The 24,852-nt window shown below is 36.6% G+C and overlaps 4 protein-coding genes across 5 annotated transcripts; 2 read left to right on the forward strand and 2 right to left on the reverse strand.

The window, feature by feature from the left end:
* Window positions 1-288: 288 nt before the first annotated feature.
* LOC116017207 (protein pns1) lies at window positions 289-3,985 on the forward strand. The gene is made up of 5 exons (XM_031257742.1): window positions 289-737; window positions 866-1,294; window positions 1,749-2,660; window positions 3,074-3,307; window positions 3,406-3,985. The coding sequence occupies exons 1-5, from the start codon at window positions 720-722 to the stop codon at window positions 3,589-3,591; spliced, it is 1,779 nt and encodes a 592-aa protein (XP_031113602.1). The 5' UTR covers window positions 289-719; the 3' UTR covers window positions 3,592-3,985.
* A 1,096-nt stretch (window positions 3,986-5,081) lies between these two features.
* Window positions 5,082-7,195, reverse strand: LOC116015246 (N-terminal acetyltransferase A complex catalytic subunit NAA10). Of its 2 annotated transcripts, XM_031255276.1 has the most exons (3): window positions 6,835-7,195; window positions 5,261-5,576; window positions 5,082-5,220 (listed from the first exon to the last, which is right to left on the reverse strand). In XM_031255276.1, exons 1-2 carry the CDS (start codon window positions 7,132-7,134, stop codon window positions 5,307-5,309), a joined length of 570 nt encoding a protein of 189 aa, XP_031111136.1. In that variant the 5' UTR covers window positions 7,135-7,195; the 3' UTR covers window positions 5,082-5,220; window positions 5,261-5,306. The 2 variants fall into 2 exon arrangements, with proteins under 2 accessions (XP_031111136.1, XP_031111135.1); XM_031255275.1 differs by having other exon boundaries at window positions 5,082-5,576.
* Window positions 7,196-7,920: 725 nt separating this feature from the next.
* On the reverse strand, window positions 7,921-13,150 carry LOC116017338 (F-box/WD-40 repeat-containing protein At3g52030). Its single transcript, XM_031257900.1, has 9 exons — window positions 12,920-13,150; window positions 12,034-12,204; window positions 11,750-11,804; window positions 10,566-10,664; window positions 9,825-9,928; window positions 9,340-9,429; window positions 9,005-9,147; window positions 8,823-8,910; window positions 7,921-8,476 (listed from the first exon to the last, which is right to left on the reverse strand). Exons 1-9 carry the CDS (start codon window positions 13,066-13,068, stop codon window positions 8,110-8,112), a joined length of 1,266 nt encoding a protein of 421 aa, XP_031113760.1. The 5' UTR covers window positions 13,069-13,150; the 3' UTR covers window positions 7,921-8,109.
* Window positions 13,151-14,657: 1,507 nt separating this feature from the next.
* LOC116015292 (EEF1A lysine methyltransferase 4) lies at window positions 14,658-18,507 on the forward strand. Its single transcript, XM_031255333.1, has 8 exons — window positions 14,658-15,038; window positions 16,703-16,816; window positions 16,941-17,009; window positions 17,124-17,143; window positions 17,241-17,293; window positions 17,406-17,436; window positions 17,525-17,606; window positions 18,073-18,507. The coding sequence occupies exons 1-8, from the start codon at window positions 14,849-14,851 to the stop codon at window positions 18,231-18,233; spliced, it is 720 nt and encodes a 239-aa protein (XP_031111193.1). The 5' UTR covers window positions 14,658-14,848; the 3' UTR covers window positions 18,234-18,507.
* Window positions 18,508-24,852: the final 6,345 nt, after the last annotated feature.

The raw sequence follows: 24,852 nt of genomic DNA on the forward strand, positions 1-24,852 counted from the left end.
TGGAGAATTACAATGATCTAATCAATGAATATAAAAATAAATAAATAAATGTGTCAAATAGGATACTAAACTTACATGCCTTGTTTTTTACTATTAGGTCACTAAATTTAAAATGTGTACAATTAAATCATTAAATAAGTAATATATATATATATATATATATATATATATTTTAAAAATTTCTTCAGTGCAATTTGAGTTAAAACATGACACTGCAATATGTCCTAAATTTTGATATAAACACTTTTACATATGTCCACATGAACAAAATAGTATCTGTCATATTAGAGAGTGCAATTTGAGAGTGCATGTTATAGAACGGAAGAATTATTTTACTCTGAATTACTTTATCACGCTCCAATTGACTTCAAAGTTGACCAAAAAAATAAAAAATAAAAATTACCCACGTGCGAATATCCCTAAAATAACCAACTATGGTCCATCCACGCACTCGAACCCGTCTCAGCAATCGAAACTGTCGTGGCGGCTCACGCCTAACACCCCGTCTCCACTGCCGTTAGAGCGTGGCCGCACGCGATACGGTCGGCGCGTCCCAATAGTCTAAAGCATGTTTGTTAATGCGCCTATGAGGTAAGAAGTAAAAGCTGTGCGGAGTGGTGATGTTTGCTGGCAACGTTTGAAACATCAGCCACCACATACCAACAAAATCTAAACTCTCCTCCCCATCATCCTCCACGCGCCGCCTCGATCCACCCTCAATGGGCGCCTCGGAACCTGTAAGCTACTTTGCTCTCTCTCTTTTTGCTTCTTCAGTTCAGTATTCTTGGGAAAGATTATATTTTTTTAACTGGGATTTCTTTTATTTCTTTTTTTTGTTTTTGTTTTTTTTTTTTTTTTTGTTTAGGTGGTTGAGAGAGAGAATGAAGAAAGAGAAGCACAGAGAGATGCGGAGAGAGGAGAGATGGGTTTTCAGGCGGGAGGGAGTTACAACTACTACCCACCGGCGGCGCCGGCGCCGGAGGGGGGTGGTGGTGGTGGTTTTCACATGGGGAGAATGCAAAGGCTGAGTGCTACAAACCCTCTTCGGCTTGTAATGGAAAGTGCCATTAGAGTTGCTTCACCTTCTCCTCCTCAACCGCCTCGCCGTTCTCATCCTCCTCCTCCTCAACCGCCTCGCCCTTCTCCTTCTCCTTCCCACCCTCCTATCCCTTCTCCTTCTCCGCCGCCTCAACCTTCCCCCTCTCCGCCGCCTCACATTTCACCTTCTCCTTCTCCTCCTCCTCCCCCGTCTTCCCAGCCGCGCTCCATCCCTACCGTCACGGTTACCCCCCAAGTAAGTCATAAAGATCAACTCTTTTTTTCTTTTTCTTTGACCAAGAAAATGCCAAGGACCTTGTGGTCTAGAGTCACTAAATTGTTCTTTCATATGCGAGGTTGTGAATTCGAGCCTTTACTTTTGTGCTTCAATAGGTTAAGAAAGTAGTTATGAACAGATACACATTGTAATAGGAGTAAACTAAGGTGTTGGATACTTGCTAAAATGGCCTATAGTCGCTCTTAGTGGGAGTCTTTTGTAACAATTATCAAGTTAATAGTCTGATCATGTCTTGTTCAAATGACCAATAGGTCGCTCTCACTGGGAGCAGAAATTAGTAATGGTGTACTAAGTTAAACTGTCTAACTAACTTGGCTGGACTGGGGTTGTCCCAATCACTTTCTTTGTTTTTGCTTTTGGAAAACCAAAACAGCAAATTGTAATGGAATTTTCATTTTTTCTGCTTGACTAGCAACGTGCAGTGACAACACTGAATTCAAGAGCATACACAAACAAGTTTTCTCTGTTTCTGTTTCTTCTGCATCTGGTAGCGGCTGTAGGGCTAGTGGGATTTCTTGTATTCAAGGGGGTTGAAGGCCTAATAGAAGCAGGGGATGCTAAGATCAAAGAGGAAAGGTTATTGAGGTATTTTCTGCCACAGGTGGTGGGTGCTAGTTTTCTTAGCATAACACTGGCACTCTTGTGGCAGAAGGGGTTTAGAATGTGGCCTAGATTCATGGTCCATTTCATACTTTGGAGCTCTTTTATCTTCACTCTAGCAGCTGGAATCCTCCTAATTTGCTTTCAAAGACCCGCCACAGATGGATTAGGGGTTGTTTTCATTTTCTTTGCGATAGGGAATGGGTTGTACTCGTGTTGGGTCACACCAAGAACAGGGTTCTTTTGTGATATCATGATCAAGGCCCTCGAACCGGTTCCCAAATTTGGGGACTTGAATGAGCCTACTTATTGGATGCTTGGGGCTGGGTTTGTTTGGATGTTGTTGTGGGTTTTGGCGGTTATTGGGGCCATAAATTTCTACTTCCCACCACTGATAATCATTGCAATGGTAGTGAGCATGGCTTGGATCACGGAGGTGATGAGGAACGTGGTGAACTTGACTGTTAGTAGGGTGGTCGCCCTGTATTACCTTAGGGGAATGCAATCTCGTACTAAGTTTTGCTTCCAACGAGCTTTGTCTAACAACCTCGGAAGCGCCTGCCTTGGCTCTCTCTTCGTGCCCACCATTGAGGCTCTCAGGATTGTGGCACGCGGGTTGAATTTGCTCGAGGGAGAAGATGAGTTCATGTTTTGCTGCGCTCGCTGTGGCCTGAAAGTCATGGACTCCATCTTCAAGCGTGGCAATGGCTGGGCCTATGTTCAGGTAATTTAGCTGTGATTCTTTTCCTACTTGTGGAATTTCCTTTTCTTACATTCTTCTCGCCTTTATTTTATTTCATTGTTACTTAAAACGGTGATTGAAGAAACTACTCGAAATTTATTCTTTGTGCTTTAGAGTCACCTGTTGTATAATAATATAATGTCTGCCTCATTGATGCTGACCTTCTAACCCTGTTCCATTTTGTTGAGATTCCTATCTTCATACTGTTTAATTATACGATACAATCTTTAATGTTTTGAGGTACATACAATTGTTGTTGTTCCATTGCAATCATTGACCTTTGACAGCTGTTTGTATTATGAAGTACTGATTAGTATTTGCAATATTTTTTTAAAAAAATTGTTTCATTATTTGGAAGTTTGAATTGAGTTTCAACAATGGCTTACATTCCACAGATTGCTGCTTATGGGAAAAGTTTCGTGAAAGCCTCGCAAGACACTTGGGAGCTATTTCAGATGCGGGAAATGGAGCAGATTGTCGATTCTGACATGACGAGTGCCATTTGCTTCCTCACCGGAATATGCAGTGGGTCCATCTGTGCGATCGTGGTGGCTGCTTGGACAGCCACCGTGTACAGGAACTTCACGGCCACCCTGTCGTTCTTGGCAGCCTACATAGGATACCTTTTGGTTAGTCTTCACACCTTAACCCCACTTGTTCCTTAACATATAATATACATATCCACTTGGCCATGTGATAAAAATTTTGCAAATCAAACATGTGACAGACAAGGATTGCCATGGCTGTGCCACAAGCTTGTGTGGGATGTTACTATGTCTGCTACGCTGAGAGCCCCGAGAGCAGGTTGTTTGACAAAACGATCCACGACCGCATAATTTCGATAAAAGAGGGGCACGATATGGTTGTGCCAACCCCTAGGGTCCCCGGTCGATTTGCAAGGCAGTTCAGATAATAGTCATGCAGTTTTTTTCAACTAACCCAACCAATGTGTACATAGGGGGGGTACCTCTCTTTATTGACCACCATCAATAAGGACCAAGGACTGGAATTAGGGTTGGCCCTAGCCTGATGTTGCCACATCAATGGTGGGGGAAGATCATGATAATGTCTTGGATGCTCTTCTTGGACCACCCGCATCCGATATCTTCACCACTGTGGGACTAATCTGAATTCGGCTCGAGTCCACTTTTTTGTGTAATTAGAATAATGGGTTTCTTCACCCAAGCTCAGTCCAAGAGTATTTTATTAGCACCATCTTAGTTAGGTAGACTTCTGTATTATTATTTTAATTAGATTATCATATTCTTTATTTATGAGCAATGGGTTCACCTTAAAGATGTGTTCCATATTGGGATTTTGTGGATATTTGCCTCTTTCTGAATACCCTTTTTGGCTGTCCAAAAGCACTCTAATCATCTGTGCAGTCTAAAAGTGCAATCTATAAAACTCAACTTTACAGGTATATATTAGTTCATCACACATGTGGTTCACACGTGTGTATGACTAAGCTAAAATGAATAGAAAAAGAATATGTAAGAGCATGACTATCCGTGGTTATTTAGTGGTTTATGTAAGATACATAGCCCACATGGAGGAGAGAGAGAGTTGGAGAGAGAAAAATAAAGAGCTCCTGCAAGGATGGGGTTCTTGACTGACAAGTGGGGTGGGGAAGCAAGGGCGGGCGTTTCGCGCACAGCAGCGCCCACTGAGCGCATGCACATCAGGCGCACCTAACACAACTGATTTTATATTTTTTTAAATATCAAATTTGTTTTTTTTTTTCATCCTCTCTTTCCTAATCACACTTACAAAAACCGCGAAAAAACTCCATTGATAAAAATGCTCTAAGTTCTTAAGTGCCCACTTGCTAACATTTTCCTTAATATAAAACAGATTAAGATGATAAGGTAAGATGTCAGAGGCATGAAGAATCTCTATGGTCTGGAGGGAATATTACATAGGAAGTGTCAAGGATAAGAAATGAACAAGCAGCACAAAAAGAAATCCAACCACCATTTTAGGGAGGGAAGCAACCTAGAATTATTGGTTTCTCCAATCATGACTTTAGCAACTATGATACGAAAAAAGAAAGTTTGGTCTTTTAACCAAAATAGACAGCACACTGCACACTTTTGCATAATGCACATATGACAAGTTTCCAAGAAATAGCAATATGCGTGTGCAACCTTGAAACTAGAATATTCAACTACAATATGTAGCAACTATGTGGAAGTTTCTACGTGCAAATAAAAGCATTTTCTTCTTGTACCCAAAAAAGAAGTATACTCTTGAAAGCTTTACTATTCTACAAGTCTTTTAGTCTTTACTCTTTCAGGGATTTAAGAAAACCTGGATTCTATCTAATTCCCATTGTAGAGAGGGGATTGTGGGTTTGGGTGTGGGTGTGTGTATAATCAACATATTTAAAACTTCATCTCTATATTGGTTTTCAAAAAGACAAGTAAATTAATGGAAGAGAAATCAGTACACATAAAGGTACGGGCACATGCGTGCAAGAGAAGGTTTCAGTATTAGCAGAGAAAACAAAGTATCAATTCTTAAAGAACAATGTTTTCATATGGTAACAAGATTTCAGCTTCTTCAAAGCACAATAATTTATGTATAGTGAGAAAGAGTGATGGAATGCACCATGGTACGCACAGTTGCCTATGACTGTGCCTTCTCTTCTGCCACACCATCCTTTCCTTCAGTTCTCACTTCCCCAGAGCAACACCCTCCACTGTGGTGGTGGTGGTGGTGTTGGTGCTGATGCTTCTTACCCTTCAATTGCTTCCTCATATCATAGGCATCTTCACCATCTGCGTAGTACTTTGCCTCTAAATCATGAATCTTGTATCCTAATGTCTCAGTGTACAACTTAAATGCTGCCCTGTTACTTTTCCTTACATGCAATGACACATATTCTGCCCCAAAGACCTGATACGGATGCCATATTGAGATGTAAGTTGAGAACATAAAGTACAATGTCATTCAATGACCATCCAAGGGAAAAGAATGAGGGCAAAACTGATGTTTTCAAATGTCATTTTAAACTTATAAGCAAGCATTAAGGGAATAATTTGTTGAAAAAAGATTCAAAATGCCCTTTTACTTGAACATATAGGCCCTGTTTGGTAAATAATCAGTCTATCAGCCAATTTTGGCTTATTTGACCACTATTAGTTGTTTGGTTAATAAGCTTTTTGTAACTCCAAAATGCTAAAATTCAAAAGGCTACTCAAAGCAGCCTTTTCAATTAGCTTTTTGATAAAAGAAATTATACCAAACAGCTATCAGCTAACAGCTAATTTATCAAACAACTTTTTACAATCAGCTAATATTATCAACAAATCATACCTTCTAACCCAATCAGCCAACAGCCATTTACCAAACAGGGCCATAATTAAGTGACCATGAAACAGCCAGAGAGAAAAAAAAAAGGGTAGAATCAACAACCTAGCAGCAATGAACTTGGAGTTTTTCTTATTATCAAGTGTTGGCTACATGAATGCATTGCTCTATTCAGCTAGGCTACCCTCACCTCTAGAAAATCATGGCAACTTGCACAGAGTAATTAACTTTTTCTTTTATACTCTCTGAAATCTGAATTCATTCTGTAGCGGCCAAAGACATGTCGTGAACATTTTAGTTACACCTATGAATTCATTTTTAACTCTTCTTGGGTAAACCCACCATTAAGCATCCATCGTTACTTTATTAGGCAATTGTTCAAGTAAGAAACAACAATACAACCTAAAATAGAAATTGAAGCAAAAAATCTCAGAAGCAACACAAAGTATTGAAGTCACTCCAACATATAACCCCAGCAGTACCTGCAAACCCAATCGTACCAAGCTTTCAGTTTTCTTAACAGCCAGAAGATATTCAAAATGAAATCCCAAAATCTATCGAACCAAAAAAAAAGAACAGCAAAATTCCCCAGATTTCATTGCAAACACTAAAAATCACTATTTTCCATATAATCATCACCCTTTTCACACACACACACACATATATAAACGCTAAAAATCACTATTTTCCATATAATCATCATCACACACACACACACACACACACACACACATATATATAATATAAAAGCAAGCAGACAGATAATCATTATAGAATTCAATTTAAGCAAAATCCAGCATCGAGACGAAAAGAGCAACTTTCCAAATTTAAGGTAGAGAAGGACCTGTTCCATTGCGTTCTGCGCAGCAGTCATAAGCTTGGTGGCAAGGCCGAGTTTCCGATGAGTGCGGAGGACGGCGAGAGAGGTGATGTGGCCATGGCACTCGGTGGCCTCCTCATCCATCTTGGCCAGCACGTAGCCGACGATTTTGCCGTTGTAGTCCTCGGCCACATATAGCAGCTGCGGCCATGAGAGGATGTGGTAGATGTAGTACTTCATCTGGTAGTTCTCCGGCAAGCACAGCAGATTGCAGGCCTGCATTGCCAGCAGGTCATCGATCGTCGCCTTCCGAATGCACACCATGGCTCTCTGTAGATGACCCCACGGCCACTGGGAAACCAAAGCTTACTAGTTTAGGGTTCTATGAGAAATTGCTCTAATTCTGAAATCTGATTTTGGGGATAATGACTGGACTGGACTGGATCGGATCAGCCCAATGGGTCAGAATTGTTGGGCTTTTCTCTCCTATAAAATTGCAGTTCCTTATAATATGCAATAGTTATACCATGAACCTGTGTGCAAGGTGAACTTATGTCTATTTACCTATTGAATGATCACCATTTGAATTGTGAACATTTCGTATATAAATTGTGAATATTCAGTATGTTAATTGCATATTTTGAACTCGGGACAGATTAATTTGCCTATAAGAACATCTATTATAGAAGTTATTTGAAGGTTTATTCAAGGTTTTCTAAGAAGTAGGTGTCAACATTGCGGAGAAAGAGAGGACAATTTAATCTCCTGCAAAACAAGAGTTATTTCAGAAATAGTGGGACCCACGAGCATGTTCTTTAGCCTTGCACGCCGCGCATGGCTGTCAAACATGCGCCTAGCGGCAGAAAAGTGTTATAACAATCAAAATCATACATATACATCCTGTTCATCCCCCATCAAACTCAATAGTATGAAGCCATCAATAAGCAAGACCGAAATCAATGAATTATAGTTTGGAACAATTAATAAGGACTAACGTTAAAAAATTGTAGGCCAAGTACAACTTAACCCGAGTCAAATTCGAATTAATTTTTCCTTGAAAGATACAGAAATATGCCCCTCCTATCGCCATACCGATTCCTACTTCCATAGTTCCATCAAACTTCACCAGTTACAAAAGCATTAGAACATAATATTATTAAAAACATTAATAAGGTAAATCCAAATATCATGAATAGTGTTTAATATCAAATTGACTTCACAATAATCGAAACCCTCCCTATGCAACAACTAAATATAGGAGAATATGACACCAAAGAATATATTGTTGAAAACTTATAACTACTTAAATTTCCAAACCCTGATATAGTTATCATTATGTGTAGTCACAACCTTCCTCATTCCAACAGCCAAGCAAGTGATTCTTGGTCTACAAGCTTTAGACATCAGATCAATGCGATCACTTGAGGAAATCTTTTTCGCTTTCCTCACAGTTAGATTTCTGTCAGACGGGCGAGATGCGCTCCTGCTGCTGCTGCTTTCTTCCATGATATGTGTCGCGATCACTTCACCGCTATCCTGGTCCACCACTCTCAAGACGCCATCTATCCCACCGATGACTAATGTTGATTTGTCATTTCGGAGATGATGCATGGAGTAAAGAACGTTGGGACTCACTCGTTCTTCCCAGAGGGTTCTGTTTTGCTTCCTATACTCGAATGAAAACAGAGAATTGGTTAACATTTCAAATGTTCATCATCCGCAGCTACTTGTGTGAAGTAAATGTTATGTGAGCGTGGATAGTTCAAAAGCTAGTGGCCCTGTTTGGAAAATGGCTGTTAGCTGATTGGGTTAGAGGGTATAACTAGTAGATAACATTAGCTGATTGTAGAAAGGTGTTTGGTAAATTAGCTGTTAGCTAATAGTTGTTTGGTATAATTTATGGTAAACAAAGATCCTGTTAACCCTAGATGTTAACAGGATCTTTGTTTATCCTGTTAAGAAGAAGAAAGAAGAATGTTTTGCTATTTAGCAACTTCTAAGGTTTTGCATACCTAAGGTCCCAACAACATGCATGTCCAGCGGTGGATCCAGCGAACAAATAATTGGAGCCAGGATTGAAACACAAGGTCTTGATTCCGACTTATAAGGAAAACAAGAAGAGTGAATTAGACCCCACATTACATCGTATTAAAAAGCGGAGGGGATATGTATAAGGTGGGAAGGGGAGAAAAACCTGAAGCATAAGTAGACCCCAGTAAAGATACTTGCTGACCAGAGGAAAGGTCCAACAATGCAATGCTACGACCCTGACTAGAACCACCGAAAAGCAATTGATCATCACTAAAAGATAAGCAAGTTACGGGTGCATCATGCATCCTGCCAAAGTGGGGTAAACATACAAAGATGAGTGAGACACCATCCATTATAGCCATACTGCCTCCTTTAAATTGCAGAACAAAGATGACAAAGTTAAAACTATACTCTCCAAAAAAAAAACAGAAATATGAAACTTTCAGAATTTCTGTAAAAGAAATTAGCACGGGAATAAGTTGGCCTAAAGAATCATACTTAATTATTTGAGTTAATTTTCTGCTGTACAGATCAAATATGCGGACTTTCCCATCCTCACATCCAATCGCAGCTTCTGGATCAACATAACTGCAAAAAAGGATAATGAGAAACTTACAACCAAACAGAAGCTTCATGTGTAAATGAAAATCATATCAGACAAATGAAACAAAAAATTACATAGAAGCAGGCTCAGCAGCCATGTCAATAACTAAAACTCCTAAGAATATCATAATGCAATTATGCAAATGCTTAACCCCAATGGCCACAATATTGATTATTTACCCTCACATTTTAACATAGACTTCTCTTTAGGTGCTAAGAAGTTGGACAAGAAAATTAGCTATTGATAAAAGCTTATTTTATTCAAAATTTAGCTGTCCAAGAAAAGAATATGCATGAAGCTATTCAGATATCACAGGCATCAAAACATTTGAACAATTTAAAAATAAAAAAAATAAAAACAAGGAAAAGTTATTGCGCACCGCATACAGAGTCCCTTTGGGAACAAGGCATCACGTGAGGATAGTATACTTCTTGTTTCAGTCCGACTCCATATACATATCCGGGTACCAACCAAACCAACAACCTACATGCAAAGGCCCATAATCAGCAAAGGTGGAAATATAAATGTTACTAGAAAACAAGAAAATATAGAAGGGCTTTGACTCAAGTAATCCACACCCTGCATATCCCTCAGTGGCAGGATGGAGGTCAAACTTCAGCTCAAGCCTTATCCCATTACCCTTTGGCGATGGATAGATATATCTATTTTTTCCAATTCAACTCTACCTGGTATAACTCTTACTGCTAAGCCAGGAAATATGTATCCTTTGGATTATCCATTTCATACTACTATCTACACTTCCTGCCAAGTGCCAACTTCTCCATGATAAACTGATATAGTCCCACTTTTCTCACTAAGTGCATAGATAGTTGAGAAATCTTCTTCAATATAGACAAACCACGTCCTATATTTGCTGACAAGTTATCTTTATAATTGCTACACTAACAATCACGGAGGCACGCCTTCTTTTCTTATCTCATCCTTGTAACTATCTATTTACTTGCCTTCTATGCTGAATACTATAACTTATTTCATGACAGTTTATATTAAAATAATTATAAATTACAAACATGAAAATGTGCAAATATCACCACTTTGGAGTCTTTGCATGTAATTATAACTTATAAGTAATAGGAATACATTTTGTGCTTAATATTACCTTGCTCTCATCAAAATCAAAATCAATTAGAGGGGCTTTATCAGGGAGGACGTATTCATCCAAGCATTTGTAACTTTCTGCTGACCAGAGTCGCATGACCTAGATTTTTGGGATTGCGGAATAGCAGTCAGTGAGGCACGCATGCAAAGATATCAACCAGTATTTTAGAAGTAGACGTGAGAAATAAATGAAAGTCATAAGTTTAAGGTTATAAACTAAGAGATCCTAGTAATATTCAATGACCAAGAAGATCATAGCCCCCAAGCAATTGAAAGTCAGCCAGAAGAAAGGAAATTTTCAGTTTGCCATCTAGTTCTTACTGAATTTGCCACTATGCTATTGATTTTAATTATTTCTTAAATAAATATGCCATATACTTTTTTATATGGAAATCCACTGGCTTGGTGGAGGGTTAGGCAAACCCCTACCGAATTATCAAAATAACTAAGTTACAAACATGAATATGAGGAAACTGTCATTGATCAAGAACAATTAAGCCATCCTCTAATTTTGGCAGGCAAATTAGAGAAAACAAAATAATCTAGAGAGTTTTAGAATTATAACCAATACTAACAAGATTATCAGCTCAAAAATTTGCGTAATGAAGAACATGGGATGCCAAACTTTGTAGGCAAAATTTTCTTGACAAAGAAAACAAATCAATGAATGCAAAATAAATAAATGAAGATTAAAAATATCAAAAAGAAATGTTATCAACAAATGATAACCTACAATGATCAACAAGAGGTCATTGCAAGTCAGCCAGGATACTCAGGAACTGCACACCACAGAATACTACTTCACTAGGCTATAAAACATAGCCAAGTAGAATATCATATCAAATTCGTCTGCTTTGAATCAAAGAGAAAATCCCCTGGTTAATAAGTATTAAGCAGCCAATGCTAGGATACTAATGAACTTTCCCATGCCACCAACATAGGAAATCTAAAGCATTAAATCATTATAGGCAGAACATTCCTGTTGTCAAGCTGGCATGTGGTATTAAGATCAGAAAACATGGTTCCATACTTTCAAACAATACCGTACATATCTCTCTTCATCAAAGTGTTTCTGATCCATATGGAAATGAGGTGCAATGTAGAACTAAAAGTCCAAAGGGCACAATTATTGACATATAGAACGGAGAATAAATTGAAGTATTGTTTACAAGGAAAATTCCCTACCTTATCACCCACACCAGTAAGAAAATGTCCCATCTTCATCCGGCACTGATTAACCCTAATAGAATGCAAAGTTAGAAGAAGATTTATACAAACATAGAGTCATCAAAAGGACAGTTCAAAGCCCAAAGTCCAATAGTTTTCAATGTCAACGCTATTAAGCAAAAGTGAGCTAAACCTCAACTCATCAAGTACAACATCAGCTACAAAGACTTCATTATAATATCCTAAAATTTCAGCATAACAACAGTTAACCCAAACATGCTAAAGAAGTCAATAAAACTAACCCGACTGAATGGCCTCTCCACTGGAAAACTTTGGCAGGAGTGTCCTCGAAGGCAACCCTGTGCGCTAGCATAGCTATTTCATTAAATGATCTTGTAGGTAAAGATATCTGACCGTGGTCATCAGGATCATTTTTCTGTAGCTGCTGATACTGTCTGTGAATGACTTTTCTCCTTCACAGGGGGGGAAAAATAAAACTTTTATCACTATTGTCTATCAAGTCACAATGTACAGCCTGCTGATATTTCTAGCATGGATGATGATGTACCACTGTCATCACTAATAAGTCCACAATACTGTGTCAAACTTATTTATAAACTGAAAAGAAGTCTTGGTATTTCCAACATGTTTGCATACATACATCTACTTCTCTAAGTCAGATATTTCATCTCAAAAGTCAACTACTTGGAGAAACTATTACATGGAAATTATTTTGTTTTGGTCTGTGAAAGTTTTTGATAAGGTGAGTCAATTGACCAATTTAGTGTAACCTTAAATTGCCAGAGAGGCAGAGACCTTGTAGCCCATTTCCAATTTTCTGGGAAAAGATAAAACAATCAAATAACCAACAAAAAATTAAAATGAAAAAATAATAACTTTGCAATTCAAACCAGCCACTATGTATTATTATAAGCATTTACTAAAGGAAAAGATTTTGATAATCAAATTAATTTCCCTGCAATGCAGTATTAGGTTAGAGGTGTGTATACAACCTTCTACTGGCTCATAACTTCGTGAATAAAACAAATAGAAAAAACAGTGCATAAATGAGCAGACTTTATGTAAATTTAGCTTATTTTCAAGCTCAACATGCCCTCCGCGAGGCGGTGATTTCTCTATTGCTTTGTATCGTATCCTTTCTTTTCTACATAGTTTGTAAAGGCTTACCAAGATGAGCAGACGACAGAGCAGCGAATAACCCCGGTGAGATCGAGGAAGGAAAAAATCATTCCGAGGGAGTCATCGCTGAGGTCTTGAATTCTCGTCCTCCTAGCTTTCTTCGGCGGACGCCGGAGGTCCGCCGCCGATGGCTCCATAATCTCGACCGGGTCGGTTCAGGACTTCAGGGTAGAAGAGAAGTCAGAAGTCTCGACTTCGAACCGCGGTGACCGATAAGGCGATTATTCCCTTCCCTTTATTTCGTGCGTAATTTTTTCATCCAATACTACTTTTGAAAAAATGGGTCCAAATGTGGGCAGGGTATCCGCCCCGGTTCCATTCATTCTAATTTGATTAAATATAATCAGCATTTAAACAATTAAAAATTATATACTATTGATCAATAACCATGTGTTTTTCAAAAAAAAAAAAAAAAAGAGATCAATAACCATGTTGATTAAAAACGTGGTGGTATTTGTATAATATTAAAATAAATTTTGATACTATCAAATCGAACATGATATATTGATATTATATGAAATCATTTCAATAATGTATGCAATTGCTTAATTATGGATGACACTTTCTATTATTTAAGTCGTTTCTAATAATTCATTGTACAAATTCTAACTTGATAATTGAAATCAATCATATATAGCACAATACTAGGTGACATTGAAATTGTTTTCAATAATATTATGTAGGAGGATGGACCCATTAAACATAATGAAAATTAAAATCAAATAAAGAATATCATAAAAATATATTAGTTTATCCAATACATAATATTCACTATTTAATACGGTGTGAATTGTTAGAATAAACTTTGTTAATTTTTTTCATTAATTATTTAGAAATTAATTGAATGTGTGTTCGATTATTATCAACACTTTAATATTTTATCGATCAACTCTGTCACTATAGTTATTCTAATGTGATCTACTTATGATGTGGTTAATACACGAAGGTATACAAATAGGTAGTTGCGTTTGAGTTCAACTTGTATTATTACTCAAATAGGTCTACTTGTTGATTTAAGTTGCTGAGTTCAGGGAATGTGATAGTGGGTCAGAAAGTCTCAAGTTGGTTATGGTTAGCTAAAAATGTCAAAAAACTCCTCTATCTTTGCAGTTAATATGCTATTTGTAGGGGTTAGCATAAGCATATGTCAAGCTCTCGGCATGCCTGACACATGTCATGCATGCAGTCGGCAAGCTCAGTGGTTGTGCAATGAAGTCCGTGTGTCGCGATATTCCTGATTGGCCACTAGATGACGAGGTAGGGTTGAGATTAGGGGTCTTGATTAATACACTTCGAGTGGCCTCAGATTAATCGTCCTGACAAGTTAACGTACGTCGGACCTCTGATCCTAAGATCGGGTAAAGGGCTAACGATGATTAGTTATTTGCTCGAGCTTCGTATTAAGGTCGGGCCGATCAAGCACGGGATCAGTCAAGATCAGTGAGTGCTCCTCATGACGTACAAGTCATATACCGAGCCGAATAGGCGAGTTACCTCATGGAGTATTTCTCATCAATTTCTCTTATGTGGTTTGTGAACTATAACACATGAGTGAAATTTATCATGTACGTACATTTGGATTTTAGCTGCAATTTTCTCTGGTTGTAAAAATAAATAAATAAATAAATAAAATACTACAAAAGGGCATTAATTCATTGCAATAACTACTAATTATAGAAAGCTTTAAGTACGTCGGCAATACTTGAATCCAATGGCATTGGGACATGGGAGACAACATATGTTGAACAACGTACGGATCAGATAAACCGAGGGGAAAACAACATAGGATGAAGACGTACGCGTAGACTTTACTCTCCAAGTATATACGAGTGCAGTGCTTCCTTCTTCCCCAAATAGTCCCACCCCCCGCAACCACTCCAACCACCACAAACCGTCAACCGCCGCCGCCACGACAACATGTACAGAGACGAGGCCGCCTGCAACACCTACAACTACGGCGACGCCCTTTACTGGGACGCTCGCTATGTTCAGGAAGCTGGGTGTGGGCCCTTCGACTGGTACCAGCGCTACGCCGCTCTCCGCCCTTTCGTCCGCAAATATATTCCCTCCTCCTCCCGTGTTCTCATGGTCGGCTGCGGTAATGCCGGTAATTCCTCCTTATTCTTCATCTTTCTCTTTATCTTAGCTCAGTTTTTTGTTTGTTTGTTTGTTTTACATTTGCTTAATCTTCGGTTAATTTTGCCCCCATTTCCTTAAATTTCTCAATTTAATGCTGACTGGAAGAATCTCGAAGCTCCTTTGGTAAAAATGGCATCTTTCTCTTATAGAACACGCCCCGGAGCTTGTAAATTTGACATTTTGTTTGTTCAGTAATCTGGTGCTTATTACATCTCTATACTTTATTTATTTATTTTGCGAATTTTTGGATTGGGTTATTTAAAGATTATTTCTTTATTTATTTATTGGGCGTTTAAATATTTATTCCCCATATAAATTCTAGGGTTTTTGCATTTATTCCATACTGGTATTAATACCAAAGGCCCAAAGGGCATGATTCTGGATATTCTACTGTTGAAAATCTTTGGAATACTGGAGATGAGAAATGGGAAATATTTTCTGTAACCAAACAGGCCCTTGGTACAGTTTATTGTTTTAGCTGAGAAATGGGAAATATTTTCTGTAGCCAAACAGGCCCTTAGTACAGTTTTTTGTTTGAGCTCTTTGCCTCTTTCTGATGCCTTTCTTATCCTGTTCCAATAGTAGCAGAGCACTACTTGTCTACTTGTCCCCACACAAACATATATGTTCCTTCCTCCTAATTTTCAGAGCTTTTATGTTCTTGATAAGTTGTGTCCTTAGTAGATATGTTACCATGCAAAAATATTGTGTTTTTTAAGGTTTTGCACTACTTGACTACTGCTTTGTCCTTAGTATATATGTTACCATGCATAAAGATTAAATTTTTTTGAAAGTTTTGCACTACTTGACAACTGTTGTGTCCTTAGTATATATGCTACTATGTTAGCATGAAAGAAGATTGTCTTTCTAAGATTTTGCATTTTCCACAAAAGTGAGTGATATAGGAGTAGGAGGGGATGGTCCTTGTTTTTATGTTGAATGCTTTCCAAAGTCTGAGTGCTACTTGTAGCCATGTTTTTCATTGGTTCTCACCTTCACTATATACTCTCTATTTGCCATAGAAAGCTAGGCAGGGAAATTAGAGATGGTAATTTCAATCTAATCCATATATATTTACCCGAATATGCCTCGTGTGGATTGGGTTTTTTGGGATACCCGGTGATGGGTTGGGCAGGTTTTTTTATTTGAACCCATTGCAAGTTTGGGGCTAGTTTTATATGCAAACCTTTATGCCTTAGGACTGTTATATCCAAATTCAATCTAAGCTGGCTTTCTTGAGTTTGTATATAAATTATTTAAAAAGTTACAACATAACATCATTTTTAAAGAACATATAATGTATTGTCTACTTTATATGACTAAAAGTTCAAAAATAAAGTCTTCAAAAAACTACTTTACATATATAAAAGCATGTTCAAATATATATGATTATATCCACCGATTAGTACCTAAGTGAAGAGAATTGAATTGTTTATAGGGTTACATATTATAATTGGATATAACTGTCACATGATACAAACGTTTTGTAGCTTTGCTTGAACTATTTAATCTACAACGCATCCATGTCTCTCTCTCAATCAAGTTCAATGGCATGACACATTGATGCCATATCTCAGTTTCAAATTCGTTATTTATTTTGAGGTTGCTCAATGAAAATCTTTTGCTTTGTAGTTATGTCGGAGGATATGGTGAAGGATGGGTATGAGGACATAGTGAATGTTGACATATCATCAGTGGCTATTGATATGATGAAAAGGAAGCATGAGCACATACCACAATTGCAATGTATCGTAACTAATGAACTACAACTATTCAAATACGCATTATTTTCTTTTTTCTTTTTTCTTTTTTTTCTTTTTTGGCAAAAATGAACATATTTGTGGTTAATTTTTCTCGTGTGACTTGACAGATATGCAAATGGATGTTAGGGATATGAGTTTATTCCCCGATGAATCATTTGATAGTGTCATTGACAAAGGCAAGATTCGTTTTATATGCATTTTCAAAAAATAATTTTGTTTTGTGTTCTAGGAATGTAACATTCGTTTTGATGTTTGATTTTGTATGCACGATCTGTTCATCCCTGCAACAGGAACTCTTGATTCATTAATGGTGAGATTTTCTTTCGGTGTTTCTTTATCTCTTATAACTGGTTCAAATGCAATAATCTCTTTGTCATCGTTCTTCATCTATGCTTATAACTTTTCAGTGTGGTACCAATGCTCCAATTAGTGCTTCTCAAATGCTCGGGGAAGTGAGCAGGTTGTAGCGTTTATAGGCTTTTAAGTTTATATTGTCGCTTTTTGCTGCAATCCATCTAATGCTTTGGTATTCTTCTTACCGATAAATTTTATTATTGTTTTTACTTTTGTAGGCTTCTGAAACCTGGTGGAGTCTATATGTTGGTAATTATCAGCGGAAATATTCTTTTTGTTATTAGTTCCCCTTATAAATATTAGGATTTCATATTGATGATTTTGCTTTTTTATATAGATAACCTATGGTGATCCCTCAGTGAGGATGCCTCATCTGAATCGACCAGTTTACAACTGGAAAATTGAGCTATACAACATACGTAAGTTCCTTATGTTGAATTTGCCCATGTTTTGATCTTCTACACCGTTTATCATCCATCATTTTTTATATCTTGTTTTTTGTGTAAAACACATTTGTATGGCAACTGAAAACCTTAGTACAAGATTGTTGTTAAGATTGCTGTCCTTCTTTAGCCTGTTGAGGATTATAGATTTCGTTTAGAACCTTTGGTTAATTTACCTATTACAATTGACATATTATGTACCTCCAGTTAACATATTGAAGGTACACAATATGAATGTCATTTTGGACCAGGTTCACAATGCAAGATGGACTCTGGTTCATGGTATAATTTGTTGTACTTACCCGTAAGACTAATCTAGCTAAGCCTCGATTAGACTCATTTAAAGGCAACTCTCTCTCGAGTCTCGAGAGTATTGCTACATGTACACGGGTTTGAACTCCCGACCTCATGCTTCCTGATGCTATTTCGTTCTTGTTTGCAGCTAGACCGGGATTTCAGAAGTCTGTAGATTCAACCTCTGATTTGAAGTCATATTTGGAACCCATACCTCTGACCGAAGCTGGCTTACTTCCTGCAGATTATGTAATGGAAGACCCGGATTCACACTTTATATACATCTGTAAAAAACCAGAAACCAGATAATACATTTCGGGATAACTTAAGGCGCAAACTATATGCTGGTTTTGTTATCAATCTCCAGACTGCGAAATCGCCGCTTCCTTTCATACTTGCTGTAGTTTGTACACAACTGTATGTATATTCACCTATTCAACTGTGCATTACTGTGACTCATAGCTGATTGAAAGATAAGACTATATGCCAGAAATAAAAGCTTTTATGGCTTGGGGAAATTTGTTGCTGGCAGACATTTTAAGGTTGTCACTTTAATGAATTTTATCCTAATTTGGGAACCCAATTCTGCCCATCTGTATCTCTCATCTCCCCAACTCCCTAGTGACTTTTACCAGTTAGGTTTCCAGCAGATTGGACCCTACAAGATTTGGCATCATCTTGGTATTAATGGTATATATTATGTAATGCTTGTCCTGTTATTATGTGAAAAACCTGCATAGATTATGGGTGATCTGATATGGATTCCCTCCTCAATTTTCTTCATGATAGTTGACTGGGTTGTCTTTTTAAGAAAAATGTTTATTTTATATTCATTGTATATTTGTCAGTTGACATGTATTAATAAGTTTGAACTACAAACTTGTTCGTATAGGCAGTTCAGTTGGTCACAGATGTAAATTTTGAGAAAACATGTCAGGAAAAGTGAATGACTTCTTGTGCGCAGTAAACAAAGATTTAGCTCTGTCGAGCTGGGACGTGTTCTATACACCAATCCCAAAATCTTTTATAAAAGCCTTGATTATTGCTTCTAAGTCTAAACGTCTAATTCAATGTTCACATTTATGAGCTATTTTTCTTTAACTAATTTGACCCGTTTTTCAATCCCTAAAGTTCAAATGTAAAACTGGCTGTTAAATTAATTTTCACAAAAAATCCAAAGACCCATCTCCTAAGATAATCGCATACCAACCCTCAAGGGTTAACCATCCCCGAATTTGCTTCTCTAGACTTATTCATATTTAATTATTATCTAATATAACTCTTATTATAGTAGCTAACTTGTTTGCAAACTACTAATGGATAAAAGTGATGTAACACCTATTATATATATGTTGCGTCATTCTATTATTAATTTTATTAAAATTTCAAGTCTGTATTTTTTTCCAATAGGTAAAGGATTTTGCCCTAGTTAAATTTGGAATCCTTAGCAAGGAAGACTTCAAAATAGGGAACATGTACAATAGCTGCAATTCAGCAGAAATTAAAGGAAAGAAGTCTTGAACTTGACTACAAATACTTACCTAAAATAAAAGACCCTATATATATCGGTATTATATCTCAAATAAGAGTTTTAAAGTTTATCCGACCCAATGTTTGTATTTAAATAAATAATTCAAAATATATTAATGCAATATTATATATGAGAAGTTTATTATAGTTTTTTTCTAAAAATAATTAATGCAGTTGGTATAGTATTATGTAGTAGATATTGTTTACGATTTTCTAAAAATAACTATCTAAATAGTTTCTAGGAATGCACCATCTTGTTGCTACGGAAATCATTTAGTATTAAAATATTTCACTTTCAAAAATACGAAAATGCATTATACTTAGAGTTTGAATTTTAGACTTTATGACCGAGTTGTTTGTTTTAATTTGGTTTAGAGGTTCACTTTTTAGTGCGTAGGGTATATCATTTACTATTTATATTTAAAAATTAGTTTTTTTCATTTATTTTTTAAAAGTTTATCCAGTAATGCATATTTACTTATTACATAATACATATTTAATTGTTCAAATTTGCAAGGTGAAGTTGACAATAATTACGGAAATGTCACCACATTTTTTTAAAAAAATTTAATCAAATCCGTTCAATTTTTACATATGTAACTGTAAGGCTAAAATTGGTTCTTAATTTTCTTCCAGCGTTGTATTCTCAAGGGATCACACACACATATATATGTATGTATATTCTAAGGTGCCGATCATCATATGTTCCTTTAATACTCGATACAACCCGAAACTGGATTTTTGTTTGTTTGTTTTTTTTTTTTTTTTTTTTTTTTTAAAAAAAAAAAAAAAAGCTAAACTATTTTCATATATATATATATATATATATATATATATATATGAAAATAGTTTAGCTTTTTTTTTTTTTTTTTTGGGGTTTGAATGTCTTCACAGTAGGTTGTCTAAAGCTAAACTATTTTTTTTTTAAAAAAAAAAAAAAAAGCTAAACTATTTTCATATATATATATATATATATATATATATTTAAAAAGGGACTAAATGATAGGCTAATAGGGGTAGGAAAATGATTTTGATCCCCAAGGAAGGTGTTGCATAAAAATAGTAAAAGAAGGTAAAAATCAGAAGATAAGAAGAAAAGGAAGTAAAAGATTTTGCACTAATGGCATCCACTTTTAACCCTAACAATTCTTTGAATTCCAACTATATCAAGAAAGTCAAAAAAGTCAGATCTCAGGAAATTACCATCTACAGAAAAGAGGTACAAAACTTTTACCATATAAAGACAAATTTCCTTTTACTTCCTTTTTTGGGAAAATACTTCATTTATTCATCATATCAAATGGAAAGAATTTCATATCGCAATTCATTACTTTTACGTAGGGTAAACACAGTTCTTATATCGTGGACCGCGGTCCACAATGCATTGTGGACCGCGGTCCCAAAACGACGTTGTTTTAGTAAGTGGGAGATGGAGCCCCGTAATTAACACTACAGTTCATTCCAAAAGATACTGCCTTACATTTGTTTTAATATTATCGAATGAAACTGTAGTTATATCAAAAAGTAACTGTAGTTGTGTTGAAAAGAAAGTGCAGTGTATATGAAAAGATACTGAATAACAGTTTCACATTTGTGTTTGATATTATCGAATGAAACTGTAGTTATATCAAAATGTAACTGTAGTTGTGTTGAAATGTAACTGCAGTGTATATGAACAGATACTGAATAACAGTTTCATTTTTGTGTTTTTATATTATCGAATGAAACTGTAGTTATATAAAAAAGTAACTGCAGTTGTGTTAAAAGGTAACTGCAGTTGTGTTGAAATGTAACTGCAGTATATATGAAAAGAAAGTGCAGTATATATGAAAAGAAAGTGAGTGGCGCGAATTCATCCGTCTGTTTTCATTAATCAAAACGATGTCGTTTTGGGACGGCGGTCCACAATGCATTGTGGACCACGGTCCACGATATAATTTGCGGGGTAAACATCATTCATTACTTTATGTCCTACTTCTAACTATTATATATATTCCAAATGGAAATTTATAGGAAAATATAACCCTTTTTTTTGTCGTATTCAGTTAAAGATAAATATCTAACTTTTTTTTTTTTTTTTTTGATTATATGTATTACTTTTTTTTATTTCTAAATTGTTAACTTTGTGGCGGAATAGTATGTCTTACTATTTTTATTCTTGAGTTGTTAGCTTTGTGACCAAATAGTCTCTAAAGTGGCAAGAATGTTGTGTTAGGATTAGTTGTGTCAGGATTAGTTGGAAAGTGGTAGACGTGTTAATTTTAATTATTAAATGTTTTAGTTTTTATAGGGTTATTTTTGTAATTTTACATCGTTATTCTTTAGGTACTCATTATTATATGTTATATAAAGATTGCATCCCGGAGATTTTCACCCTCGCTCAAACATTTGCAATTGGTAGATAAAATAAATAATGGGATGTGTCTCAAATAATCAACTGCAGTTGCTAGCAAAGTAATACTCTATTTGGTAGAGTTTATAAGTTATTTTAAGTTACAAATAATTATAAACTATATTTGGTAAAACATATATGAAACTTAAAATAATAATTTATTATCACACGCTAAATTTAAACTTTTCCTTTTTAGGGGATTCTTACTAAATTTAAATTGCTTAAAGGGTACTCAAAAGAAAAATTGCTTAAAGCTAAGGGGAAATTGCAATTTTAGTAACTCAATTGTTCATTACTAGCCGTTTTAGTCCCTAACTTTTTACCGTTGCAATATACATCCCTAACTCCTATTAAACTCTATTAAAATTTTACTTAGTAGATTGGTCTTTTAGTACTTTTTAATGTTTTTTTTTATTAATTATATATTGTTTAGTCTCAACATTTCATTTATAAAATTTAAAAAAAAAAACATTATTTTAACAATGCCATGTATGGAAAATAGGGACGATGTGTCACAATTGAAAAGGAAAAATTTAGCGACAAATGCCGTCAAATCTCTATTTTGCACATGAAATACCAAAACTGACAATGTTATAAAGAACACAGATGATGCTATTCATGTACTAAGTAAAATTCTAATAGAGTTTAATAGTTTTTTTTTTTTTTTGAAGAGTTAGGGATTTACATTGCCATAGTAAAAGTTAGGTACTAAAATCGCTAGCAATGAACAATTGAAGGACTAAAATTACATTTTTCCCCTTGCTTATATAATCCTAATCATATGAGAACCAATTCACAGGGTGAGAACTTGTGGACAAATCCAAACCATTAATCTGCAATATATAATAGATGAGAAATCAAGTAAAAAAAAACGAGCGGATCATTTTTATAAATATTACAAAATTTTGTTTATTTTCAACCGTTAGATATACTAGATCAATGGTTTGGATTTGTCTGCACGTTCTCAAATGGGACATGGTTCTCACCTGATTGTAGACACACACGAGAGAGAGAGAGAGATAAAAGTGAATTTTGTTACTAAAACATATTTGCTATTTATAGAAAGCTTATAACATACAACTATTCTCTTCATCTGCATCAACTTAGATCTTAGTGGTTGGTCCCGAGTCTTCTACGCCAACTTAACAATATTTGTTTAACTTTGTTGCCTCGATGGGTAAGTTGAATGGATTAGACCGACAACTTATACTAATTATCATGACCAAATATATTCAATAATTTAATACCAAAAATTAAAAAAAAAATCAAGTAATGTCGCATAATATGTGTGTGTGTGTTTGTTTGTTTGTTTATTTATTTATAAATTTAGGTGGAGAACATAGCGCTTCAAAAAATAAATGTGAAAAAAATAAGTACAAACATTAATAAGGCGGGAAGGACCAAATTGTTCCTCTGGAAGATCACGAAAATGGCTTCCTTATCAATTCAGAAAGACAAAAGCGTGGCTTGGTTGAGAATAGAGGTTACCTGAGGTGCGGTGAAGAATATGAGACTTTTGACCACTTATTACAACGCTGTGAGATGACGACGAACTACTGAAGTATCTGTCCTGTCCCAACCGGCTTCAGTGCCATGACACACATCTCCATTGTTCGTTGGATTGAAGAAAGCTGTACTTGGAACATTTATGGATTTATGGAAGAAAGGTGGGTGTATTTTTTTCTTACATGTTGTGGAATATTTGGAAGGCACGCAACGAACCCATCTTCAACAATGTGGTGCTGCCAGAGGTAGAGATCGTGATGCATGCCACAAACGAGGCTATAGAAGCTTAGCGATTTTTTCTCAAACGTCATGGGCTTATGCTTGGGAGGCAAGCTTCGGTTTGTTGGTCTCCACCAGAATAGGACACCATCACCAAGCTCAATACAGATGGTGCTATAACGGCTAACTTGAGCATGGCTAGTGTTGGTTTTATTGACTACGGGGGTAGTCAAACGGCGGGCCAACACCATCGGAAAATAGTATGATTACGTTGTTGGAAAAACAGAGTTTTATTTCCTGCTCTTGCGTGTAAAAAGCTTATTATTTGTTCAAGGTCAAGAGACCCTATTTATACAAGGGATAAGGGGCTACAAATTTGATAACCCTAAACTACTATAATTACAAGTGATCTACTTTCCTTATTACATTTTATCTGATGTCATAATGCCTTCATATCTTCTTTCCTTGTTATTTCCCCCCAAATCCGTTTTCGATCTCAATGCATTTGGAAGGTTTCCCATCGCCTTGCCCAAGTCAATCGGACGTCTCACCCCGCTGACCGGGCCGCTCAGTCATCTATCTAGGCCTCCGCTACACACGACTCCTCCAGGCGCGACATATTCCTCCATCCCCGCGTGAATTTGACTCATTCCACCCCTCCGAACGGGTGTCACTTATGCTCGTTCGACCGACCTCCCGACTACTACTTGTCTATGCCCGACTACTAATGTCGACTGCCTTTAGGCACTAAATCATTCCTAGTTATCCGCCCAACCAACTACCGGGGTCAGGTGCCCCACCCCCCGACTCGACTAGTACCCTTAAGTCCTCTAGCCTGTTTACATCCCTTGGTCCAACATATCTATCGTCTATATCCCTTGGCATGTTGTCTGGTTGCCTGGTCCTCCCAGTCGGTTCTCAAGTCACCATCTACCGACCCATTTCCCGATGAGCATTGACTTCTCTTCCTACTGGTCGGCCGACTCGTCCCAGGTCCGACTCCTCCATACTTTGCCCGACTTGTTACACCCTTCACGCACTCTGCTATAAACGTCTTGGATCCCCCTGCTAGAATGTCCGGATATGCCTTCTATCCCATCAGCTAGTGCTGGCGGTGTTATCTGGAATTATAACGATATGTGGATTGTGGAGTTCAGTATGAAAATAAAAATCACGAATTGCTTCATCGCTGAACTTTGGGGCCTCTGGGAGGGGCTGCTCGTTGCAAAAAATCATGGTTTAGATAAGATCATTGTTGAAACAGACTCGAAAGCTATGGTA

This window comes from Ipomoea triloba, chromosome 4, assembly GCF_003576645.1.
Source record: "Ipomoea triloba cultivar NCNSP0323 chromosome 4, ASM357664v1".
NCBI lineage: Eukaryota > Viridiplantae > Streptophyta > Magnoliopsida > Solanales > Convolvulaceae > Ipomoea > Ipomoea triloba.